General features: G+C 42.5%; 1 protein-coding gene across 1 annotated transcript; it reads right to left on the reverse strand.

Annotated features, from left to right (window-relative positions):
* Positions 1–3,167: 3,167 nt before the first annotated feature.
* On the reverse strand, positions 3,168–19,280 carry rnf166 (ring finger protein 166). The gene is made up of 6 exons (XM_083923441.1): positions 18,896–19,280; positions 10,240–10,396; positions 9,773–9,885; positions 8,745–8,859; positions 7,288–7,395; positions 3,168–6,096 (listed from the first exon to the last, which is right to left on the reverse strand). Exons 1-6 carry the CDS (start codon positions 19,249–19,251, stop codon positions 6,031–6,033), a joined length of 915 nt encoding a protein of 304 aa, XP_083779567.1. The 5' UTR covers positions 19,252–19,280; the 3' UTR covers positions 3,168–6,030.
* Positions 19,281–25,636: the final 6,356 nt, after the last annotated feature.

Raw genomic sequence — 25,636 nt, forward strand, 5'->3', positions numbered from 1 at the left:
AAGTGACGTGATACAAGCTCCTGAAGCGATTGTATTCGCGTCATTTGCATTTGGTGTGAACGCAACCCAATGGGCTCCTTCCTTTTTGATTGCAATCTTCTTGAATGGACTTTGCTTTGTGATGGATGTCCCTAGGTGTCTCCACCAAATACGACCAAGCACCTAAACTGGGTTGACAGAGCCTCCTCCATTGCTGCACCCCCCCCCCCACACACACACACACACACACACACACTAGCTCTCTCCCCCCAAACACACCAGTGACTGCACCGAGCTGACAATTCAAAACTCACCTTCACAGAATGGCTTTAAATGTGGGATTAGTGCTGTGTCATTTATATTTCATGTGTGTTGTTTAGTGTTTCATATGAAAAGTGTCCGATTACTTTGAAAAGTACTATTATAGATAAAATGTATTATTATTATTTTTAAAGCAACATATTATTAAATGGTTTATGACCTAATGTGTATCAACCAAAGCTGAAGTCGGCAGCATTTCTTTGATCAGAAATGCCGACACCATGCTCCGTTAGAACAACATAAATCATTCGGTTTAAGAAACAAAAACGCGCCTTTACGTGCACGTAGAGCCTTTTGTTTGTTTTGCAAAAATCCACCGCGCTAAGATCATCCTGTCCACTCAACGCAGAGCTGTGTGAGAGTTGACCGTCAGGAACAATTTGTGCACACGCCGCAGATCCCCCCTCCTCCCTCGTGCGCATGTTACAATATCACAGGAACCCGCCTCAAGCTAGGCATACTTTAAATGATGTTAACAGTTGCTATCCATGAGTACCTCCATGTAACATCTACTCCATGCTGTTTATCGATGAGAGAAGAGACGGGCTTCACAGGAATCTGGTGCACACACACTGGCGAGCACTCGATGGGCGGGATGGAGGAGCTCGGTGGTAGAGGGGGAGGGGCGTGACAGTTGTAAACATTGGAAATTTGACTGAGTCAACTCGATCTGCCTGACTTGCCGACTGCAGCTTTAAGATGGGTGTCAATGAGAAATTGCTCTATTATGAAACCTGCCCCTGGTGGTCACTCGACAAACTGCAAATCCATCTACTTGATCAGCCAGACTTGACGACTGCAGCTTTAAAGGGTCCTTTACACAAAAAAAGACTAGAACCACTGGTCTGTACTACATTGAGCGTCTGCTTATATAGATTTGTATGTTTGACATGGGGCTACATGGTGGTGTAGTGGTTAGCACTGTTGCCTCACAGCAAGAAGGTTCCAGGTTCACATCCCGACCTCGGCCTTTCTGTGCGGAGTTTGCATGTTCTCCCCGTGTCTGCGTGGGTTTTCTCCGGGTTCTCCGGTTTCCTCCCACAATCCAAAGACATGCACGTGTAGGTTAATTGATGACTCTAAAATTGCCCGTAGGTGTGAATGGTTGTTTGTCTCTGTTCGTCTCTATGTGTCCTGTGATAGACTGGCGTCCTGTCCAGGGTGTACCCCGCCTCACGCCCAATGTCAGCTGGGATCGGCTCCAGCACCCCCCGCGACCCCGACCCCGGGATAAGCGGTTGAAGATGAATGAATGATGTTTGACATGGATGTGGGCACAACATGAAAAATGTACTGTCCGGCTCTTGGAGGTGTAAAGTCTAAATTTGGCTAAATGGGACAGTTCACCCCAAAAAAACAGAAATTCCCATTTTTCCTCTTACCTGTAGAACTGTGTTTATCAGTGTAGTTAGTTTTGGTGTGAGTTTCCCAGTGTTAGAGATATCAGCTGTAGGGACGTCTGCCTTCTCTCTGACTAGAGATGACACAACTAGATGACACTCAGCTTGTGGTGTTTAAAGAGCCACAACATACATTTGAAAACTCTACAGAAATGTCTTTCCACAAATCATGACCTCGGGCCTCATTTATAAAAATCTGCGTAGAATTCTTCCCAAAACATTGTGTTCCCGCAAAAACATGAAGGTGCTAAGTCGTTGGTGGGAAGTAGGTTTGGACTTTAGTGCTTTACTGGGTCTTAACGATAGTCGTTGGAGTCACTGGAGGCCATTTGTGAACAGTTGTTTTTTGTGGTTAGATTGTCGAATCTCCTGGGAAGGGATGAAAGGGCAGCACTAATGAAGTTGAAACCAACTTCCCACCAACGACTGTCACTCTAACGACGGTCGTTGGCAATTGGAGCACAAAGGGTTCCAGTGACATCATCGGCCTTGTGAGAGGTTGAATACCTGGATCTCCACACCAGTTAGTTGGACCAGTCCCAGCCTGGTCAGATGCGTACATGAACTGATGAAGCCTCTTGGATGAGAGGTGAAACGTCTTCCTGGGCAAATAACCAATTGCTTTGAGGATACGTTTTCCACAACTACGGCCAAACGGACACACCTGCCAACCAATGTAGTTCTAAAATACATTTAAACATGACATTAGAAACATGTAGACTTGATAATAAATTCAAATTGCATCTTAACTGCATGCCAACAGTATAGTCCTATATACTTAGGCTTAGGCCTATCCTTAGGCCTTTCCACAACTACAAGGAATACGCACGCTTTTCCGCAAATTATTTTTCTATAAATACCAACGTTCGCCACCGCACATTTTTGCCCATCTACGCAAGGCTTTTGTGCGCAGCAAGCTTTATAAATGAGGCCCCTGGTTACTCAAGAAAATCCACAGATCTATTTTCTTTCTACAGAACTACACCTGCCAACCGTATCAGATTTATAGAAGATGAAATATGTATTTTTGATTTGGGGGTGAACTGTCCCTAAGTCTGCCCAAAATTAATGTGATGCTGATGCTTTTTTTTTTAACTGACTTGGTCTTCGTGTGTTTGTTTGTTTTTTACACAGTGGCAAACAATGTATAGAGAGAGTGAGAAAGACAGGAGGGACAGTGGCCTTTAGTTTCACAGTGGTGTGGTGCAGCAGAATTTGCAAAGCTGGAGCTCATTAATAATAGGGATATAATAATAGCTAGTTGGATGGGCCCCCTGACATCATGAACCGTAATGCATCCATCAGCCTGCAGACCAACTCACACCTCCAGCTGACAGTCATTTCAGTCCATTATAAAAATCATCTTCAGTGGTTTATTTAACAAATGTCATTGTTGAGTGCATACAAAATAATAAAATAAAAGAAGATAGCATAACAATATATATAAAATCTCTGGCGTATAGGAATTCAAAGGCCTGTGTAATATATTACTATTCATACTTGGAACGTGTGGTAGGGTTTAGGAACTTAACAGTGAGCTTACTTTAGACTAGCATGATCATATTCAAAATACTGCTACGATCTTTCTGTCAGTATCACATTTATACCTCATGACTTAATCCATTTCTCTGCAAATGTATCATATAGTACATACATTGTGTATTATGATATTTTTCTGAATATGTTACAGAGACAGCTGTCCAGAGTCTTTCTAAATAATGGAGTGTGTCTGCCAGCTGTCTGTCACAGGTACAATGTGGTGTTGAAAAGTGCAGGCGGATTGTTCCTAACACACCAATATGAGAGCCTGGGTGGTGGTGTTGGAGCAGCAGACACCCGGGGGGACCGCAGTGAAACTACAAGGCCAGACAATGGAAGGAGCATGTCATATGACAATCTGTGGAAGGTTAGCCTCTCCATGCATGCTGTTCGCTGACCTACTGACCATGAGAAGATGTCACAAACAGCATCATTGCAGGTGTTACCATGCAACCACACTTGACTGCAGCTCGGTCAGCACGTCATCTTGAGCTTCCTACAGGGCTGGGGCCTCATTACAGACACTTCCTACATCTGAAATCTTATCTTATCTCAGTTTAGAGTGACTGAAATGGAATTACAGAAACATGTTTTCTAAATGCATTTGAGAAGGAATCCTGTCTTATCTGATGATATGAACTTAACCATTTCAGAACTGTCCTAACTTAGGGATTTCCCAGGTTAGGAATCTTAGTAAAGATGGTATAGACCCTGTCGTCAATTCAAAATAAATTACAAGTGATGAAAATGTCAGCAGCACTGCAGTTACATCTGTATGGCACAGACACTGAAAATGGTGAACAACATGAACGCCGCAATATAATGATTGAAAGCTACTCAAACCATTTGAGGATGGTTTCCCAGACCATGTAATCATGGGTTTACTGTATATCGTCTGCCAAGTAGATTCATGGTTTTTTACTTTAAGTTGTACTCCGTAAGATTTTCATCTATTTAATTGTCTGTTTAGTTCCTATCTATCACAGAGTGAGTTAAAACAATGGTGATTGATCATATGACCCACTAATGAAAACACTTGTTGTCTTTTTGCTGAGTATTCCGATCTGAGTGTCTGTGGAGACATTCCCTCTCTAGATGGAAATAAGCCGCAATGTTAGTGACGCTGCTGACAGTGGTTGGTCTGCAGGTGGAGCTGGTCACTGTCGGTTATGCTGCGTTTCATTGTAACTGGAAATTAGGAACTTCCAACTTCTGAGTCAGGCTTGTAGTAAGGGCAGAAGTGTAATAGGAACATGTGTGTGAGGGGAACATATAGGGGACGGACTGGAAGCAGGGAGGTGAATTTGTGTCAATAAAGTTTACAAAAGAGCAAAATAAAGTCAACACACATGATGACAGGATGGAGACTCACCTGTAATTACATCTTACTGCCAAAAAAGCCGCTAGAAACAACGTATCTCAAATCTTACGGATTACAACTTTAAATTACTTCAAATTGATATTTTTTTCTTAATAACTAATTGATCTAAAGGGCTGCGAATGAGCTTGTCACAGTCCCTCACTCCATATCATCTTCCATAAACACACCCTTCGCCTATTTAAACTGCAAAAAGCTCCCCCTACCCTGTCAATGGCGCTGATGCCTTGTTCTCTCAGCCCCACCACCACCCCCAGCATCCACCTGCAGCCTCCAACAGGGGGAACATATTTACCCATCAGTCTCCTGTATCTCATGTTAACTATCTGCAGGGAGTGATGGGGTCGAGAGTCTCCACGCCAAAGTCTAACTATGTTCCGCTGTAAACATTTCAATCATGAGTTGTCTGACTGAACTAATATTACCTAACACTCATTATTGATTAGTTCATTAATCTGACAGGACGAGTGCCTACTGAAGGATCACATTAACAGTTGTAGTTTGAATTTCTTAACATAAGATAAGATAAGATAAGAGGTGTGAGATATAAGAGGACACAGACATGAGTTCAGGAACGGCTCCTGAAATATCTTTGATGCTTGAGCTACATTAGGACAAGCCCCACAAGGCCCCTGAGCAGCATGACGAACCCTTCTGTTGATGTATATGGTCGACACACCTGCATTCTAACTCCTGTGATTTCATCTTGTGTGATAAGTGCAAAACAGGACACACCAACTCTGGAGCCGCTGCATCCCTGTGTGGAGATGAATGGAGGAGCTTTTGATTCCCTGTATTCTGTTGTGTTTACCTTTACAGAATGCTTCCTAATTAGCTCTCGTGTGCTAGCTTCGGTATGGTAACTCAACAAAAAAGTGTGTCAGCCTGTACAAACTTGATCGCTGCAGCCCGATCTGTAGAATAAGTTACTCAGAGTGAGCCATCAGGACTTCCTAACAAGGGACTTATGGCCACTGACGAGCGTTTAAGAGTCAGCAGGCTGCAGGATGTTATCAGACAAAAGACTTGTTTCCATGGAGGTAGCCCTTCGTGCTGTGGTGGTCCAGAAGAACTGAAGCTGTGAGCGCATGGACTGTGTCTAAGCTGTTGGTGTATAACGTAGCTCATCTGGATACGGTCACTGGATCCATTCCAAACCCACAGGGTGTTTTGTCTTCCATCCAAACAAAGTGGCTTTCCCTGCTACCCCAGGAAAAAGGAGGAAAAAAAAGGAAGTGACCTCATCAGCAAATCCAAAGCTGCCTGGACTTCTGTGTGATGTGGACCTCTGTGGAGAATGTGAGAGGTCAGGATGAGACCTTCTGAGACGTGGAGAAACAGCAGCAGTGCAGAGGGACGGGCCGGGGATTGGGGCGGGGGGTGCTCACGGGGAGAGAATGGTTGTGATTGCTGTCAGTTCTCAGCCAGTGACAGAGCCAGAGCTGCCTGCAGTGCTGCTTCTTCATCGATGCTGTAGTCCTGTCAAAACCCAAAAAATAACAGGTACTGGTCACTGCAAAACACACGGTGCACCCTGATCCAATAAACACATTCATCATTTAATGAGACAAGGGAAATGGCTAATATTTATAAAAAAATAAATGTAATGTTATTTGACGAAATAGCCAAATGGTTACGCAACGTGCCTCATAACAACAAAGTCCCTCCAAACTCCAATCAGTTCATCGTTGAGTCTAAGTGGACATCTCATCTCATCTCATCTCATCTCATCTCATCTTCAGCCTCTTATCCGGGGTCAGGTCTCAGGGGCAGCAGCTCCAGCCGGGGACCCCAGACTTCCCTTTCCCGGGCCACATTAACCAGCTCTAACTGGGGGATCCTGAGGCGTTCCCAGGCCAGTGTGGAGATATAATCTCTCCACCTGGTCCTGGGTCTTCCCCGAGGCCTCCTCCCAGCTGGACGTGCCTGGAACACCTCCCTAGGGAGGCGCCCAGGGTTCATCCTCACTAGATGATCCTGAACCACCTCAACTGGCTCCTTTCAACCCAAAGGAGCAGCGGCTCTACTCTGACTTCCTCACGGATTGGCCGAACATCTCACCCTCTCTAAGGGAGACTCTAAGGGAGACTCTAGCCACCCTCCTGAGAAAACCCATTTCGTCCGCTTATACCCTCGACCTCGTTCTTTCGTTCATGACCCACCCTAAGTAGACATTTGTGCCAAATTTGAGGGAATTGCCTGCCTGGGTTCCTGAGATATCACATTCACGAGAATGGCGGACAACACACGGCTATCACCGGCGTGGAGGAATGAAAACACCAACAGTGAGTCATTGCAGAAAACAGGGAAAGAATCATACCATTTAACCACTATTATATTGGATATATCAGTATTATTATTAATATAGTGATACAATATGTTGCCAAATATAGAACATGCTGGAATCTTCATCATGGCCTATTAACCCCCCTCTTTGTGCAATATTTCTAATGACGGAATACTACCTGGTCCCTGTGGGAGATCTCATAAAACACACGCATTAGTACTGTACTGTACTGTTAGCTCCACAAATGACACTCCATGCCCCTCCACTGTACTGTGGTAGAGGCAGAAATCTCCACACCTGGATGAATAAAACCACAAGTGGTAATATACAACTCAAGGGGAAGAGAGAGCATTGTTGTTTCAAATTTCAAAAGGCAAACTTACCACAAAGGTGTCATAAGAGAACTTGTGTCTGTGGAGGAGATGCTGGAGGAAGTTGGAGCTCTTATAGCTGGGGTCTCCCCACGGCATGGCTGAACACACCGGACACACCTGGACATACAGACACACATTTAGCTTAGGCCAAGTTACACAGGCATGTGTATTAGACACTGACCTGAAGTCAACTGCAGGGTTTGACCACTACTTTTCTTCTGCACCTCATGGAGCCACACTAGCATCTGTAAAGTGTCCTGCTCATTTAGATCAAATGCACTTTCTTAGTCACAGTCTTGTTGTACACAGTCAGGGAGGGAACTAAACTGCATCCACTGGCAGAAACGCGTATGAAACTAGAAGTCCTAAAGAGTCCACTGGTACCAACCATGGGATGCTGATGTCAGGAAACAACGCTCCAAAGTTAGGTGACATTTTAGTGAGGGAAATACTAGCATGTCCGTTTTCAAAGGGGTCCCTTGGTTCCCACAGGTCTCCCCTTTACAGACCATTTAAGGATAATCCCAGGTAGTTTGGGCATAGACTGTATAAAATATTAACTTAGTCTCTGTGACGTCACCCATAGGTTTATGAAGAACCGTCACCATCATTCAAACGGGTGAGTTATAAAACAATTCACACCACTTCCAGCCATGAACAAGGAAATTACAGGGTTGTTACTGGTGCTGGAAAAACTCTGAATGTGGTGTTTTCAGGGTAGGGGTGACCCCAAATAGTTGACTATTTGACGATTTGCTCCAAGGAGCCTGATTCGACCGCCAATCTCACACTCGAATCGTCGTAAAACAGTCTGCTCCTGTTTAATCATCAGCATCATTTCATTTGAATATTTGCCCAATTGTTGTTTTTCATTATAGACGTTCAGTCGGACACAGTCTGACACAGCGCCGTGAAAGTGAAACTACAGTTCTAAATATACCGTCAGCTATTGTCAAAGAAAGATACAAATAAAACACATTTATGTTCTAACAACAAATACTTTTTTCATGAGTAAAAAACCCAAACTGATTCGATGATTAGTGGACTACAGACATGAATCAGACTCGACTATGAAAATCTTTAGCCGGGGACACCCCTATTTCAGGGTTTGAAATGTGCTTGGAACTCCTTAGAATTTAGGTGAAAAACAAACCTTCCTTTGATTTGTCACCCTAATGTAGAACGCTGTCACAAAACACAATTTGGGTTGTTTAAAGCACAATAACAGTTAACGATAATCAATGTACTGTATATAAATATGTAATTTACTGCAGCTGTAAGGTGCTGGAAAAGCTTGAAAAGGCAACTTGAAAGTGCTTGAATTTTACTTTGGAAAAGTATGGGAACCTTGAAATTAGTTATAGAGACCAAAACATTGGTGTTTTTCGGACAGACTGGAAGTCCTTCTGGTGATTTGGGATCACCTGAGTTAGAGTAATGTGGTGTGTTAAAGAGCAGTCTCTTACCACTTTATTAGGGTCATTACGGTGGTTGTCCATACAGTGCTTCACCAGCTCCGGCTGGTCCAGGTTTCTGGCCCCACAGAACGGACACACAAATGTGGACCGGTTTGGAATATTGCTGCATATGTGAGGACACACATACACATAAAGACAGATGATATAATTTATCAGAAGCTTGTAGAAGTTAATGTAAACTGTGAACATGTGTCAGATATTTTATAGTTAGCAAGTAGTAGGTTCCTCGACTAAGGAGAGGAATAGATCGTCAGTTCCAGCTTTAGACAGCTGACTTACAGCTGACTTACCAGTCAAAAGCTTGGACACGTTTTACCATTCAAGTCAATGAGAAGCGTGTCCAAACCTTTGACAGGTCCTGTGTTCTCCCACAAATGACACTGGACCTTTCTGTCCAGATCAGTGAGTATCTACTCCTGCACTGGGCATTGAAGCATGCCATTGAAACAGACCAAAAGCTCATGTTTCATTTGCTGTAGCAGATGAGTCCCATTCAGACAGATTTACAGGAGCGCTGTGATCAGCTGTAGGTCACGTTTCTTTGCTCTGATCGGCTGTAGGTCTATCCAATTGCTTGAGTATTTTCACTCCTTTTTAAAGTGATTAAATGAACGGAGAGATTGCAGACAAATATGCATTTGCCAATTATTTTGATAATGCCAGGATAACAGAGCTCAACAGTGAGGTTCATCCATTTTCTGAATCAGGATTTCATGGTTGGTTTATGCTCCTGTAGAAGCCACTACCCACAATCCCAAGTGTTACAGTGATGTTGACCACACCCGCGAATGGCTAGTGAGATTCTACCACTGAACTCAACAGTCATTTATGTACTCAGTCATGTTCCTTTGTCTTTTCTTCCTTTTTTTATTTTCATTTTTTTATTTAAATTTTACTGTTTTTTCATTACCAGCCACAACAGCAAAGCTGGTGTTGTTTTCACCATGCGTGTATGTGTGTGTGTGTGTGTGTGTGTGTGTGTGTGTGTGTGTGTGTGTGTGTGTGTGTGTGTGCACCTTGGAATAGGTTGGGAGGTGGGTACCACAGGGACAAACTTAGGACAGTTGGCTATCTGTTCCTGTACTTTAGAACAGGAAGCAATGTGGGACCTCATCTTTACCAGAGACACCTGAGAACACACACACACGCACACGCGCGCACACACACACACACACACACACACGCACACACACACACACACACACACACACACACACACACACACACACACACACACACACACACACACACACACACACACACACACACACACACACACACACACACACACACACACACACACACACACACACACACACACACACACACACACACAGTTATCATTTGTGGAAGTATTTTTATTTGTTTTTACCGTGCATGCTCCAGAAATAAACTGTATGTGTGTAAAAAAGATAGGACTGTATATCAGCTTTAGTAGACATCATAAGATGATACTCTACTTCTATGCCACATAATAAAGTACCTTCTTGTTACAGCCCCTGCAGGGTGCCTTGAATGAGGCCAGCTGCTTCTCCACACTAGAGGAGCGCTCCACCTTCTTGGGGTCAAAGGGCACACGACAGAGAGGGCAGAGGGGTGAGGCCACCTGAAGACATGGCTGCAGACACTCCCCACAGAACCTGGAAGAGCAGACAGCAGTGATCAGCCACAGTGTGAATGTAGGAGTTCTGTTTCAATAAATGACCCTATATTTTCTGGATTATTCACCCTGACACAGAGCTAGATTTAACTGGGTAAAGCATGCCTTTAAGGAGAGATGCAACAGATGAATATGGTTAAAACCTGTCTAATAGATATCACCATGAAACTTTATGTCAGTTCAGTGTATGTTCACTTGTCATGAAGAGAAACGTGAACATTGGATGAAGCCAGTCTCAAAATGCTTTCATTTTGAGGACATATTAGAGTTTGTCAACGTTTCTACAAAGGTTTACGCTTAGGGGATTTTGGATATCTGAGAAAATACTCTAAACTGCCATAAATATAAATGTTCTCCTTATTTTTATGAATAAAATGTGGTATAAAAGAGGGTGGGAATGATATGTTATACTATGTTATGTTATGTTATACTATGTTATGCTATACTATGTTATACTACGTTATGTTATACTATGTTGTTATACTATGTTATGTTATGCTTTGTTATGTTATACTGTTATAATATGCTATGTTATGCTTTGTTATGTTATATTATGTTAGGCTATGTTATACTATGTTATGCTATGCTATGTTATGATATACCTTTTATGCTATGTTATGTTTTGTTATACTGTTAAGTTATATTATACCTGTTATGTTATATTATGTTATGCTTTATGTTATACTGTTAAGTTATGTTATACCTGTTATGTTATATTATGTTATGCTTTGTTATACTGTTAAGTTATGTTATACCTGTTATGTTATATTATGTTATGCTTTGTTATACTGTTAAGTTATATTATACCTGTTATGTTATTCCATGTTATGCTGCTATGTTATGTTATACTATGCTATGTTATGCTTTGTTATGTTATACTATGTTATGTTATATTATGTTGTGCTTTGTTATGTTATGCTGCTATGTTATGTTATGCTTGGTTATGTTATACTATGTTATGTTGTGCTGTGTTATGTTATGCTGCTATGTTATGTTTTGTTATATTTGGTTATGTTATACTATGTTATGTTGGGCTTTGTTATGTTATGCTGCTATGTTATGTTTTGTTATGTTATACTATGTTGTTATACTATGTTATGTTGTGCTTTGTTATGTTACGCTGCTGTTATGTCATGCTTTGTTATGTTATACTATGTTATGTTATACTATGTTATGTTGTGCTTTGTTATGCTGCTATGTTATGTTATGCTTTGTTATGTTATACTATGTTATGTTGTGCTTTGTTATGTTGCTATGTTATGTTATGCTTTGTTGTTATACTATGTTATGTTATACTACGGTTATGTTATGTTATACTATGTTATGTTGTGCTTTGTTATGTTATGCTGCTATGTTATGTTTTGCTTTGTGATGTTATGCTTTGTCATGTTATACTATGTTATGTTATGCTATGGCTATTATTTCGAACTATGTTCCTGCCAAATGAATCTTCAAAATCCTATAGATTAAATTAAAAAATACACAACATTTAGCAAAATGTAGTACTACACATGGAAGGCTGTAAGGAATGCTTGGGTTGTGACTGAAACACAGTGAAAAGGACGTGTTCTACATTCATTCAACAGTACTATGCAGTAGCTTTAACTGGAGACAATGGGGGTCACACGGATATTTAACACACAGGAGAGCGGAGATTCTGTTTCCCTGTACAGCTGTGTGAGTATGTATGGGCCAACGAGCATGAGGGTTAGTGATTCCTGAAGTTTCATCCATCCCATCAGCAGCACACAAGTAAAAATAGCTGTATTTGAACTTTAACTAGAAATAGAACTGAGGATCTCTTCTGCTCTTTGTTGTTCTGTTCAGCTCCACAATGAGATATATTAGAAACACACACACACACACACACAAACCTCGGTCTTCAGATTCCATTTTGATTAAGTGTCAAAACACACTTCAGCTAACGCTCTTATACACTAATTTGAACTAATTCAATCTTGCAATGCAATATATTAGTGTAGCTTTATTTATTCCAAAACAGCAGTAAAAATATAAAAGTGTATAAGACATGTCCGGGATAATGCGACAAAGTCCAGGACCTATTTCCATCATAGTCCCTGATGTTCCAACCCTCCATCCTCACCCCAGTGGAGAGACTAGACAGCTGATCACCGTCCAAAAGTGGGAAACACACAACCACAGTATGCCACATCCCTACACAACAGTCCACTTACAGATAAATAGTGCAATAAAAAAAACCTGAATATATATTAACTTGATTTCATTGTATTGTTATTTGAGCAGCCTGTTTGACCTTTATCTTCAGGGTTCCTACACCTTTTCCAAAGTCAAATTCAAGCACTTTTCAAGCTTTTCCAGCACCTTACAGCTGTAGTAAATTACACATTTATGAACAGTATATACAGTTTACGGAATATTGCACACTTCATCCCATTAAATAAGATTATCAAACAACCAAAATGCTGCTTCACTGCGGAATTCTACAGAGGGCTGACCCAATAAAGTTTCACGTTTCAAAATGCGGTTAGAGAAAGTAGAATATAAACTTAATTTCAAGCACTTCACTTAAAACCCGAACATTTTTCAAACCTTGAAAACCCCACATTGAAAATCACATAACCATCATGTCTTTGAATCTACAGTAAGCTCTAGTACTGTGATTATGAACTTCTTCTTACTTCTTAAAGACGCCCACTCTGTTTAACCATGTGGACATATCTGTATGGTGCTTTTTATGCTACAAGACATGAGTGAAATGAGCAGTCAACATCTTCAAAACCGCAGTGAAGCAGACAGCCAGGGTCTCTTACCTCACATACCTAAGGAACCAATTGTGTTAACCTGTGGCTGGCACATTCCATAGCCTAATTATGGCAGCAGTGGTGGGCGGGGCTTGAGCCACAGCCAGTGGACGTCTGTAGCTGTGTTGGAAATCATTCCCTATAATAGTAGTGCACTAAAAAAAAAATGTGTGTTTCATGTTTAATTTAATTCACTTTATAGTCCACTATAAAATACCCACAATGCACAAGTAATTTGAGCATACATACAATGTACACTACATTGTATTTCCACATACCACAATGCAATGGGGTCGTGTTTTACTGGAGAAGAAGAAGCAGATGCAGGTGCTAACGGTAGCCAGAGAGCTAACTGAAGTTACCAACAGCCGTTCCTCATGAGCTTACTGCTGTTACTCACTCATGAAATAAATGAACGGTGGGCTATTACAGCTCACAATCAGGACACACAACCATTGTCAACAAAACCACACTTTAACACCATCAAAATTTCAACAATTTATTTGGGATTTAACACTGAAATTAACATGAACATCAACACAAAAAAATAGACTGTAAAATGAGTTTACAGCTGTTTGTTTGCAGGATGTTGGATGCACCCACTTCTGTCACACATATATCTGACGCATCTACAGACGCAACGATTTGTTAGAACATTCCAGTGTAGTGTCTGGAATCTCTTTTGGTCATTCCCTATATACTGCACTTTTTAATAAACACTATATAGGGAATAGTGAGTGAGTGAGTGAACGATTTCAAACACAGCTAATGAGAAGACTAGATGTACTTCAAGCCCCACACAACTTTTTGCCTGAAAACCATGTTAAAGGAAATATTAATCAGAGTATTTTTCTGCAGGAGGACTTTAAAGAAACTGACATATTAAATTGGATTTGACACAAACTTGGTGATAAATGCCAAACTGTCAATGACATCTCCCTTTCTGTAGTCTACAGTGCATCAATTGGACACAGTATGGGTTATTTGTGCTTCATTTAAAGCTATGGTCTACAATTTGGAATATTGTTTATTATTATTCACATCGTTTATATGTCTATATGGTCCTGTAGTCCAATTCACAATTTGAATAGCAAAAAGAACCACAAAAACAATTCAGTCCATTAGCCGTAGGCCTGCATAGAAATTGACCAATGGGAGCCATCCGGTCTGGAAGGCTCCCCTTGGCTCGTATCCTCCATCCAATCCCCTGGTCTCCCCTGCTCCCCGTCATCCCTCCTCGTCCCCTACCTCTCTGTAAACTCTGAGCAGCTAGTGATTAGCTTAGCAGCTCAGCTACCAGAGCTTCTTTTACCATGGAGAAGACTGATACCAGCAAGCGGACTCTGCTCGCCCCGACGAAGAAGGTTAGAGAAAACGTAATTGGACTGAGGAAAAGACCTCCATAGGAACCAAAGATGAGTCAACATCAGGGATTCCTATGAGCAGTGGAGAAGGCTATGCCAAGATCTGGGACTGAAAACAGAGGCTGAGACAGCAGACTTTTTGTTGAACAGGTCACTTTGTGTTTTATCGTGGTAGATGTTACATAAATAGCCTCAATAAAAACATTTCACCATGACGTCACAACAATAATATTCGCTCTTCTGGGTGGCAAAAGCCGAAGCGTTGACCGATGGCACCACTAGTACACAAACCCTTCCGTGTCATTTAAATGGTTTGAATTACTGGGTGATCTGCACCGAAGTGGAAGTAGAAGTTATTTACACACTTCTAAGAATCTACAAGGTAAATTTCATATTTGAACATGAATATTTACACGTCAAATTAGTGAGGGAATTACCAGAACCCAGAGGTGACGTACCACTCTGAATTGGTTTGGATCGCCGGTGATCAGCTGATCAGTGATACAGCGGTGCGCCGCTCTAAAGTGAGAAATACAGAATAGTTGTAGTTTGATTTAAGGTGGACCGTATGATTCACAACGTCAACTTATGTAAGGAAAACACTTCACCTTAAAGATTTGAGATGCCGTGAAAGTGTGTGTTGAAAGACAGGCTGTCACCCTGCTGCAGTACGGTGTGTGTGTGTGTGTGTGTATATATGTGTGTGTGTGTCTGTGTGTGTGTCCGTGTGTGTGTGTGTGTGTGTGTGTGTGTGTGTGTGTGTGAATGGGAGAGAGAGAGAGAGAGAGAGAGGAATGGAACATGGAGCAAAGGACCATAGGTCGGAAATCCAACTCAGAATCCGTGCACTGATCATTTTCTGTGCTGTGTTCTTCTACACCACTGGATAAAAGTGTCTACGCTACTTCACTGTGTTGTTGTGGCGTCTGTTCTACCACACGTCACATCCTGCTGAGAGCTACATCCAATCAGCAATCGGGTAAACCTCAGGGGAGAAAAGAGGCCCTGCTCTCCGACAGTGAAGCAGACAGGCCATCGTCGCTTGGAAAGGGAAGGGTGAGGGGAGCGGTATTCAGTTGGTTCTAAGTCTCTAAGTCACCACTAGATGATGCTAAATCGCACTGCTCTTTAAAGGAACAACTTACATTTTAAGCATCTCTTTAACGGTTTGAAACTTTAGAATTCATTTTAAAATACTTGTGATCATTTTTAAGGCCCGCTCTGGACTCGCACATCTCAGATCTTCTGACAGCGTACTGCAACCTGAGTTCTTCAGCTAAGACTCTGCTATTCAACGATCCAGGCTGAGGACCAAGGGTGACCAGGCTTTTTCTGCAAGGATCCTCACTCTCTGGAACAGTTTCCCTGAGGAGATCAGACTGGCGAGCTCCTTATCCTCTTTTAAATCCCCCTGAAGTAGGGTTATCGGTAATATGATTCACTTTCACAGAGCTTTTATTGTGAAAGGGAAGAAAGGAAGAAATGGACTATCTACCCTGCTTTTTTCAAAGTTAAATGAGTAATCCAGTTGTCCGTCTGATCCATGGACGTATGAGGGCTAGTTGCAGACCTCTGTATTGTTGTCTTATAATCCTCATAGGTAAACAACACAACGTGATTGGTTGATATCTTGATGCACCCACCACAGCAACTTCCTGGTTGATCCAACCAGGAAGTGCCAAAAACGACAGTTCTCAGAGTGTCCACTAGGGGCAGGTTTCATGATAGAGCAGTTTCTCATTGAGCCCCATGTTAAACAGACTGTTTTCACAGCATAATTAAACTTATTTAAGGCCTGGGACAAAAAAACATTCTAGTCTGTATGTTTAGGTCATATCTCCATGACAACACTGAGGGGGGTGAATTTTTGTACCAGGCTAGTTTTTATTTTATCTGTGGTAAAAGATTATGAATAATTAGGGGCGTGGCCTTTTGAGTGACAGCTAGCCTCTGGCCCTCACTTCTCCTCGGAGGTAAACGTCAGCCAGATGGACGTATCCCCCCCCCCCCCCAACACCACATACATGCCCTTTTTTGGTAAGAGGAAATGAGGCGGAGTCAAAGTCTGACAACATGGAGACTCCCGTAGGTGAGGAGGATTGGATCAAGTTGAGAGAAAGGACCTGACGGAGATCCTACGTCCATTTTTAATACAGTCTGTGAGTGAAAAATCAACCTTGATCCAGAAAAATATGATGTCACATTTTCGCTGTGTAGTAGTGGCATTCTGTGTGAAAGTACTCGTGAGAAAAACAAAAAAATATATTGACGTGCAAATTAATCGCATGAAAAACCCGCCCCCGGTGTGTAAAGACGCCTGAAAAGACTCTCTGGCTGCCTCTGCTCAGGTGCATGTCGCCAGATTCTGGAGCACTCCATCGATGTGTCTTCACTGTCACTTCACTTCACAAAGAAAGCTGTGCAGAGTCAGGTCACTGCGACTCCATGACATTTCATAAAATTGTGAAGCAGCAGCGGATATAATTTTGCAGCCGACTTAGACTTAAAGGAATACTTTGCCCATTTTATTCCAGGTCTGTGTCATGGTAGTTGGTCACTTCTTAAAACCCATTTAAAGGCATTCTCTTGATTTCTATTTTATTGTTTATATTGTTTTATATGTAGCTCCTTTTGTTCAATGTTGCATAACTTTTAAACTGTTTTAAATAGCTCTGGTCATTGTTTGACTACCATTTTTAGTCTGTCTTGTAAAGATCCTTGTAACTCTGTTTGTTCTATACAAATAAAGTTTATATTTACTATTATTACATTGTAAAAATGAGTCACTGCTGTCTGACGGACAAACCATGAAATTGGGTCACCTTTTCTAAACTACCCAAAATCTAGTTTGCCATTTCTCGTGAACTGTTTCCATTACCCCTCTATCATACCTCTGGAAGCCTACTTCCACATGTAGAAAAATAAAAACTATTTTAGTCACTCAGCTTCATCTACTGCTGTGCTGCAATTAAAACAGAGACTAGCTCGGGCATGTCTCCAACTTATGATGTGAGAGAGCGAAAGTGGAGCGGGAGATTTAGGCAACATGCCAACTTTTAAAAATCTGATCTGCACTCCATCCAAAATCCTCCTGCTTGCGCTCCGCTTACATGCTATGCCCATGGAAAGTTATTATAATGTAATTATGAGATAAAAATTATCAAAATTTTGACATAAAGTCATGGCATAAAAAGTCAGAATTACAGAAAATTATGAGATAAGAAATTGTGAGATGAGATTATATCTTATAATTCTGATTTTTTAGTAAAGGTTGAATATGTAGAATCTTTATTAAAGCTATATATATTTTTTAAATAATTACACCCACAGGTTTTGAGGGGTACACAATGAAAGTGTTGCTTTTCCATAAAAAATATATTAAGTCTGTATTAAAATGTTACTTTTTTGGGGGGGGGGGGGGGGGGGGTTTAACAATGACTTTCTGTCCCGTTCTGTTTCCATGGTAGCAGCCAATAGTGTCGGGCGTTGCTGGTTGCCAGGGTTGTCTGTTGTTGGGTGCAGCTACTGTAGGCTGGCCCTGGGTGAAATGAACTTTGCCAATCCTGCAGCTGCTTCGGAGCCTCAGTGAAGGGGGCGTTATTTGTCCCAGCAGCTGAGTGAGCGGAGACGGGCAAAAACCAGAGTCACTATAGGCCGAGCATTCACTCCATGGACTGAGAGAAAGGAGAGAAACGCCATTCAAACGCACGCCCACATGGCTACGCTTCTCCTTGATTGCTAACATCACTTTCATCTTTACTTAGCTGGAACGGTTAACACTAACGCTAACGCTAACTGTCAGTCAAACTCCTCTTATCCTTGTTTTTATGGTGTGATTTGCTTGAGGGGACGGGTTCAAACAGGCTCAAACAGACTCTGGTCTCTTGGAGGCTACTGGGCCGGGTCTGACCAACCTGGCAACCTGACATGTGGAATTATTTTTTGTTGTTGCTACTACGATCTTGAGACACTAGATGGTGGTGTTCTACTCATTCTCCATATTCAACGTTTAACTTTGACTTATCTCATAATTACATTTTTTTTTAACCTCATACGACTTTTTATCTCATAATTCACACCTTTTTAGCTCTCTCATATTTGTTTCCCTAGTTATTGTTTTTAACTGGCAGTACAGAGCTTCCACAGCTGTAGTGATGATTGACCATCATGACTGCTGCTGCTGCTGCTGCTGCTGACAGATGTTTGAAAGGCTGAGTGCTTCGAAACACAGTGAAGCCAAATGAACTGAGCAGTCATTTTAAAAACAAAGCTCGGTACGTCACCCTAACTCACTGCATGGCCACACACAATAACAAGAAGCAGCTACTTTACGTGTGAGCACAGCTGGCGATGCTGACGGGTTTATGGTAGACCTCCAGGCAGATGGGACAAGAGAACTGGCTCTCGATGCCCTCCGCCGGTGCTGCCAACGAGCCTGAGCCGCTGTTGGGATGCTGCTGCTGCTGCTGCTGCTGCTGCGGCTGGCGGAGATGGGTGCTCGCAAAGCTCCGAAACATCGCCATCATGGAGCCGGAGAGGATCTGCAATTTTCGACAACAGCTCGCTGCCAGAGAGAGGAACCTGTCCGAACTGTCGTTAGCTAGTGCATTCGCCGTACAGCTAACTGAATATATACATATATATGCCGTAACGTTACAAACATGGTTGCTTTCGAGTCCACTTATCATAAAATATGTCCCGCAGACCTAGCATTACTTTGCCCTGGCTGCAGGAGACACGCCGGAGAAGTAAACATTGGGAGCAGCGGGCGTTGGAGAGTGTCCGCGCTGCGCTGAGGATGACCTGGATAGGAACACAGATGTATACACTCACGGAGAACATGTAGCGCCGGCTCCACTTGGCTGTTACATTAGTGCTGGGTGAAAAACACCAGTGAACGCTCGCGAACAGCACGAGCGGCTCCGACAACAGCCCCCCGCGCGCCGTGCTCTGTGGAGGTTGGAGTCCCGCGGTGGGTGGACTGACAGCTCTCTGTCTGTGGAGGACTGCAATCCCAGAGGCCAGCGCGCTCCGCTGCCCTCTGCCAGTACCGGCGTTGCTGTTGTGGTTGGTAATTAAAAAACAGTAAAATAACGTTAAAAAAAAACAACTATTAGAGTGAGATTTAAAAAGTGACTTGAATGAAGAGAATGAATACATTTGCTCTGGGAAAGAGACTGACAGAGAGTGGTGGGGATGAAGACTTCAGAATGCTTATATTGAATCAAGGGAACGCAGGGGTGATGACAAAGAAGCAGAAACACTAACTGTCCCATATGCAGTCATATAAGGTCGCAGAGAACAATACATAACATGGGCGAACAATTAGCTACAGGGAGCAGTGTTTTCTCTGATGAAGAAGAGAGTTTGACTTAAATGCACTGAATATCTTAGATATTATACTGAGACTAGATGGGCTATAGCTTGGATTGGCTCCAGCCAGATTTTGTATCCTCTAATGTCCTGAGTAAGAAAAAAAAGCCCAGAAGAATCCCAATAGGAGAACGTTTCTAAAAAGACCCAAATATACCCTAACTATTCACTTTAAAGCAGGGACTTGAACCACCGCTGAATGGATTTCACTCCTGTACATGACTGAGAACTAGAAATGGATCCTGAACAAGATACACAATTACACCATAAACATCTAAAGGATTTTAGCTCCTTTTGTCTTCTGTTCTTATCTCAGATACAGGCCCACAGACCCACAGACCCACAGACCCACAGACTCACAGACTCACAGACCCACAGACCCACAGACCCACAGACCCACAGTCCCACAGACTCACAGACCCACAGACCCACAGACCCACAGACCCACAGTCCCACAGACCCACACACCCACACACCCACACACCCACAGACCCACAGACCCACACCCCCACAGACCCACACACCCACACACCCACACAGCCACAGACCCACAGACCCAAACACCCACAGACCCACAGACCCAAACACCCACACACCCACAGACCCACAGACCCACAGTCCCACAGACCCACACACCCACACACCCACAGACCCACAGACCCACACACCCACACACCCACACACCCACAGACCCACACACCCACAGAACCACACACCCACACACCCACACACCCACAGACCCACAGTCCCACACACCCACAGACCCACAGTCCCACACACCCACAGTCCCACAGACCCACAGACCCACAGTCCCACAGACCCACAGTCCCACAGACCCACAGACCCACACACCCACAGACCTACAGACCCACAGACCCACGCACCCACACACCCACAGACCCACTGACCCACTGACCCACAGACCCACAGACCCACAGACCCAAAACCCATCTGTGCAATAATCCTTCATAAAGGCTGATTCACCAGCGTCCCGTCTTTACTGTAAACAGCTTGGACGGTTCCCTGTTTCCCCCTCCTGAGATGTCGAATGGTTTTCCAGAAGCACCTTGGTGCCGCCCGAAAGTCCTTCTCCATGGCTTCTCCGAACTCCTCCCACACCCGCTGCTTTGCCTCTGACACAGCAGAGGCTGCAGCCCTTCTGGCCTGTCGGTACCTTGCAACTGCCTCCGGAGTCTTCTGGGATAGCATATCCCGGAAGACCTCCTTCTTCAGTCGGACAGCTTCCCTGACCACCGGTGTCCACCACGGTGTTCGAGGGTTACCGCCCCTTGAGGCACCTGAGACCTTGAGGCCACAGCTCACCGCTGCAGCTTCAGCAATTGAAGCTTTGAACATTGCCCACTCCGGTTCAATGCCCCCAACCTCCACAGGGATGCCAGAAAAGCTCCCCCGGAGGTGTGAGTTGAAGATCTCTCGGACAGGGGCCTCCTCCAGACGTTCCCAGTTCACCCGCACTACTCGTTTGGGTTTACCTGGTCTGTCCAGAATCTTCCCCCATCCTCTGATCCAACTCATCACTAGATGGTGATCAGTTGACAGCTCTGCCCCTCTCTTCACCCGAGTGTCCAAAACATGCGGCCTCAGATCAAATGATACGATCACAAAATCGATCATCGACCTTTGGCCTAGGGTGCTCTGGTACCACGTACACTTATGAGCATCCTTATGTTCGAACATGGTGTTAGTTATAGATTATCCGTGACTAGCACAGAAGTCTAATAACTGACGACCACTCAGATTTAGATCAGGGAGGCCGTTCCTCCCAATCACGCCTCTCCAGGTGTCTCCATCATTGCCCACGTGGGCGTTGAAGTCTCCCAGCAGAACTATTGAGTCCCCTACTGGAGCCCCATGCAGGACTCCATTCAGGGTCTCCAAGAAGGCCGAATACTCTGAACTGCTGTTTGGTGCATATGCACAAACAACAGTCAGAGTTTTCCCCCCTACCACCCGCAGGCGTAAGGAGGCGACCCTCTCGTCCACCGGGGTGAACTCCAACACCGCGGCGCTCAGCCGGGGGTTTGTGAGTATCCCCACACCCGCCCGTCCCCTCACACCCTGGGCAACTCCAGAGAAGAATAGTGTCCAACCCCTATCCAGGAGAACGGTTCCAGAACCGAGACTGTGTGTGGAGGTAAGCCCCACCAGATCTAACTGGTAGCGCTCCACCTCCCGCACAAGCTCCGGCTCCTTCCCCGACAGAGAGGTGACATTCCACGTCCCAAGAGCCAGCTTCTGCTGCCCGTGTCTGGTCCGTCGAGGCCCCTCACCTTCACTGCCACCCGTGCAGCAGCGCACCCGACCCAAGTGGTTCCTCCTGCGAGTGGTGGGCCCACAGGATGGAGAGGAGGGAGGTGCCACGTCACTTTTTCGGGCTGTGCCCGGCCGGGCTCCGTGGCAAACCCGGCCACCAGGCGCTCGCCGGCGAGCCCTCCGTCTGGAGCCAGGCCCAGACGGGGGCCCCGGGCTTCCTCCGGGCAGGGTCTCTCTTCCTCTTTGTTGTTTGTCCATTGAGTCTTTGTGAACCATTCTTAGTCCGGCCCCTCGTCTGAGACCACTTTGCCATGGGAGACCCTACCAGGAGCATTAAGCTCCAGACAACACAGCCCTCAGGTTCACAGGGACACACAAACCTCTCCACCACGATAAGGTGATGGTTCCCGGAGAGGTGATTCATATATGATAATAATCATTCATAAAGGCCGATTCATATATGATAATAATCCTTCATAAAGGCTGATTTATATATAATAATAATCCTTCATAAAGGCTGATTTATATATAATAATAATCCTTCATAAAGGCTGATTCATATATAATAATAATCCTTCATGAAGGTTGATTTATATATAATAATAATCCTTCATAAAGGCTGATTCATATATAATAATAATCCTTCATAAAGGCTGATTTATATATAATAATAATCCTTCATAAAGGCTGATTTATGTATAATAATAATCCTTCATAAAGGCTGATTTATATATAATAATAATCCTTCATAAAGGCTGATTCATATATAATAATAATCCTTCATAAAGGCTGATTTATATATAATAATAATCCTTCATAAAGGCTGATTTATGTATAATAATAATCCTTCATAAAGGCTGATTTATATATAATAATAATCCTTCATAAAGGCTGATTTATATATAATAATAATCCTTCATAAAGGCTGATTCATATATAATAATAATCCTTCATGAAGGCTGATTTATATATAATAATAATCCTTCATAAAGGCTGATTCATATATAATAATAATCCTTCATAAAGGCTGATTTATATATAATAATAATCCTTCATAAAGGCTGATTCATATATAATAATAATCCTTCATGAAGGCTGATTTATATATAATAATAATCCTTCATGAAGGCTGATTTATATATAATAATAATCCTTCATGAAGGCTGATTTATGTATAATAATAATCCTTCATGAAGGCTGATTTATATATAATAATAATCCTTCATGAAGGCTGATTTATATATAATAATAATCCTTCATAAAGGCTGATTTAAAGTCCTGCTTCCTGCATGTATTAATGCTCATGGGTCGACTAAATGGTAGTAGTAGTATAATGGTAAGTATTTTACTGTTCTATGTCAACAACATTCAACCACATATTTTCAACTGCTGAAAAACTATTTTCACCTAAAAATGAGCACATACCTAATCAGATTATTATTATGTTTACCCATGTGAACAAACAATTTCACAAAACTTCTAATACATTTTTGTTTGTCTAGATGTAAGTAATGAACTCAGTCACTTCATGGTGATATATGAAGGTTATTTCTTCCCTATTCATGTGAGAAAAAATAATGAATAGGTGAATCCATAGGGTATATTTGGGTCTTTTTAGAATCTTTCATGACTTTTCTTCCTTCCTCAGGACATTAGAGGATACTAAATCAGCTGAGTTTGCTTCTGTTGCAATGTGTTCAACGTTGACCCCTGTTTTGGCTGGAAGTAAAAGGGAGAATAACAAAAAAAAGACAATAAAACAGAATGAATAAAATGAGAGATACAAGCCTCAATCATTCCTTAGTCAGATTTGTGTTTACCCTATTGTTATTTTCATGTAATATTATATGGAAGCTTTTAATCCCGACACACACTCCAAACCAGCTGGTGGCGGTAACATAACGCACCCTACTTTAATATGTCCGTGAACGCACCGTAAACATCAAGAGGAAGACTTTATACGTCATCAACAAGCGCCAGAACCAGACACGCGAGACAAATAGTTGTAACTAAATAATATTTAGGTTGATAGAGTAATATTTAATGGCATTATAGCGGAACATACAGCAGAAACGCGAGGCTGAATGTACCGTTGTTGTTGTTTTGGTCGGAGTGAGAATACTTGAATTTTGTAGAAGTTCAAAGTTAGACGGAAGTCTTTTTGACAGCTAACACCCGACCCAAGTGGTTCCTCCTGCGAGTGGTGGGCCCACAGGATGGAGAGGAGGGAGGAGCCACGTCACTTTTTCGGGCTGTGCCCGGCCGGGCTCCGTGGCAAACCCGGCCACCAGGCGCTCGCCGGCGAGCCCTCCGTCTGGAGCCAGGCCCAGACGGGGGCCCCGGGCTTCCTCCGGGCAGGGTCTCTCTTCCTCTTTGTTGTTTGTCCATTGAGTCTTTGTGAACCATTCTTAGTCCGGCCCCTCGCCTGAGACCACTTTGCCATGGGAGACCCTACCAGGAGCATTAAGCTCCAGACAACACAGCCCTCAGGTTCACAGGGACACACAAACCTCTCCACCACGATAAGGTGATGGTTCCCGGAGAGGTGATTCATATATGATAATAATCATTCATAAAGGCCGATTCATATATGATAATAATCCTTCATAAAGGCTGATTTATATATAATAATAATCATTCATAAAGGCTGATTTATATATAATAATAATCATTCATAAAGGCTGATTCATATATAATAATAATCCTTCATAAAGGCTGATTTATATATAATAATAATCCTTCATAAAGGCTGATTCATATATAATAATAATCCTTCATGAAGGTTGATTCATATATAATAATAATCCTTCATAAAGGCTGATTCATATATAATAATAATCCTTCATAAAGGCTGATTTATATATAATAATAATCCTTCATAAAGGCTGATTCATATATAATAATAATCCTTCATAAAGGCTGATTTATATATAATAATAATCCTTCATAAAGGCTGATTCATATATAATAATAATCCTTCATGAAGGCTGATTTATATATAATAATAATCCTTCATAAAGGCTGATTCATATATAATAATAATCCTTCATAAAGGCTGATTTATATATAATAATAATCCTTCATGAAGGCTGATTTATATATAATAATAATCCTTCATAAAGGCTGATTCATATATAATAATAATCCTTCATGAAGGCTGATTTATATATAATAATAATCCTTCATGAAGGCTGATTTATGTATAATAATAATCATTCATAAAGGCTGATTAATATATAATAATAATCATTCATAAAGGCTGATTTAAAGTCCTGCTTCCTGCATGTATTAATGCTCATGGGTCGACTAAATGGTAGTAGTAGTATAATGGTAAGTATTTTACTGTTCTATGTCAACAACATTCAACCACATATTTTCAACTGCTGAAAAACTATTTTCACCTAAAAATGAGCACATACCTAATCA

The sequence above is a fragment of the Echiichthys vipera genome, assembly GCF_963691815.1.
Source record: "Echiichthys vipera genome assembly, chromosome: 11".
In the NCBI taxonomy this organism is placed as follows: domain Eukaryota; kingdom Metazoa; phylum Chordata; class Actinopteri; order Perciformes; family Trachinidae; genus Echiichthys; species Echiichthys vipera.

Coding starts and splice junctions, on each gene's coding strand:
- rnf166 (XM_083923441.1), bottom strand. CDS start 19,251: ATGATAAGTGGACTCGAAAGCAACCATGTTTGTAACGTTACGGCATAT. Junction 9,886..10,239: donor GCAGGGGCTGTAACAAGAAG/GTACTTTATTAT, acceptor GTGTGTTCTCAG/GTGTCTCTGGTAAAGATGAG. Junction 6,097..7,287: donor TCTCTTATGACACCTTTGTG/GTAAGTTTGCCT, acceptor GGGTTTTGACAG/GACTACAGCATCGATGAAGA.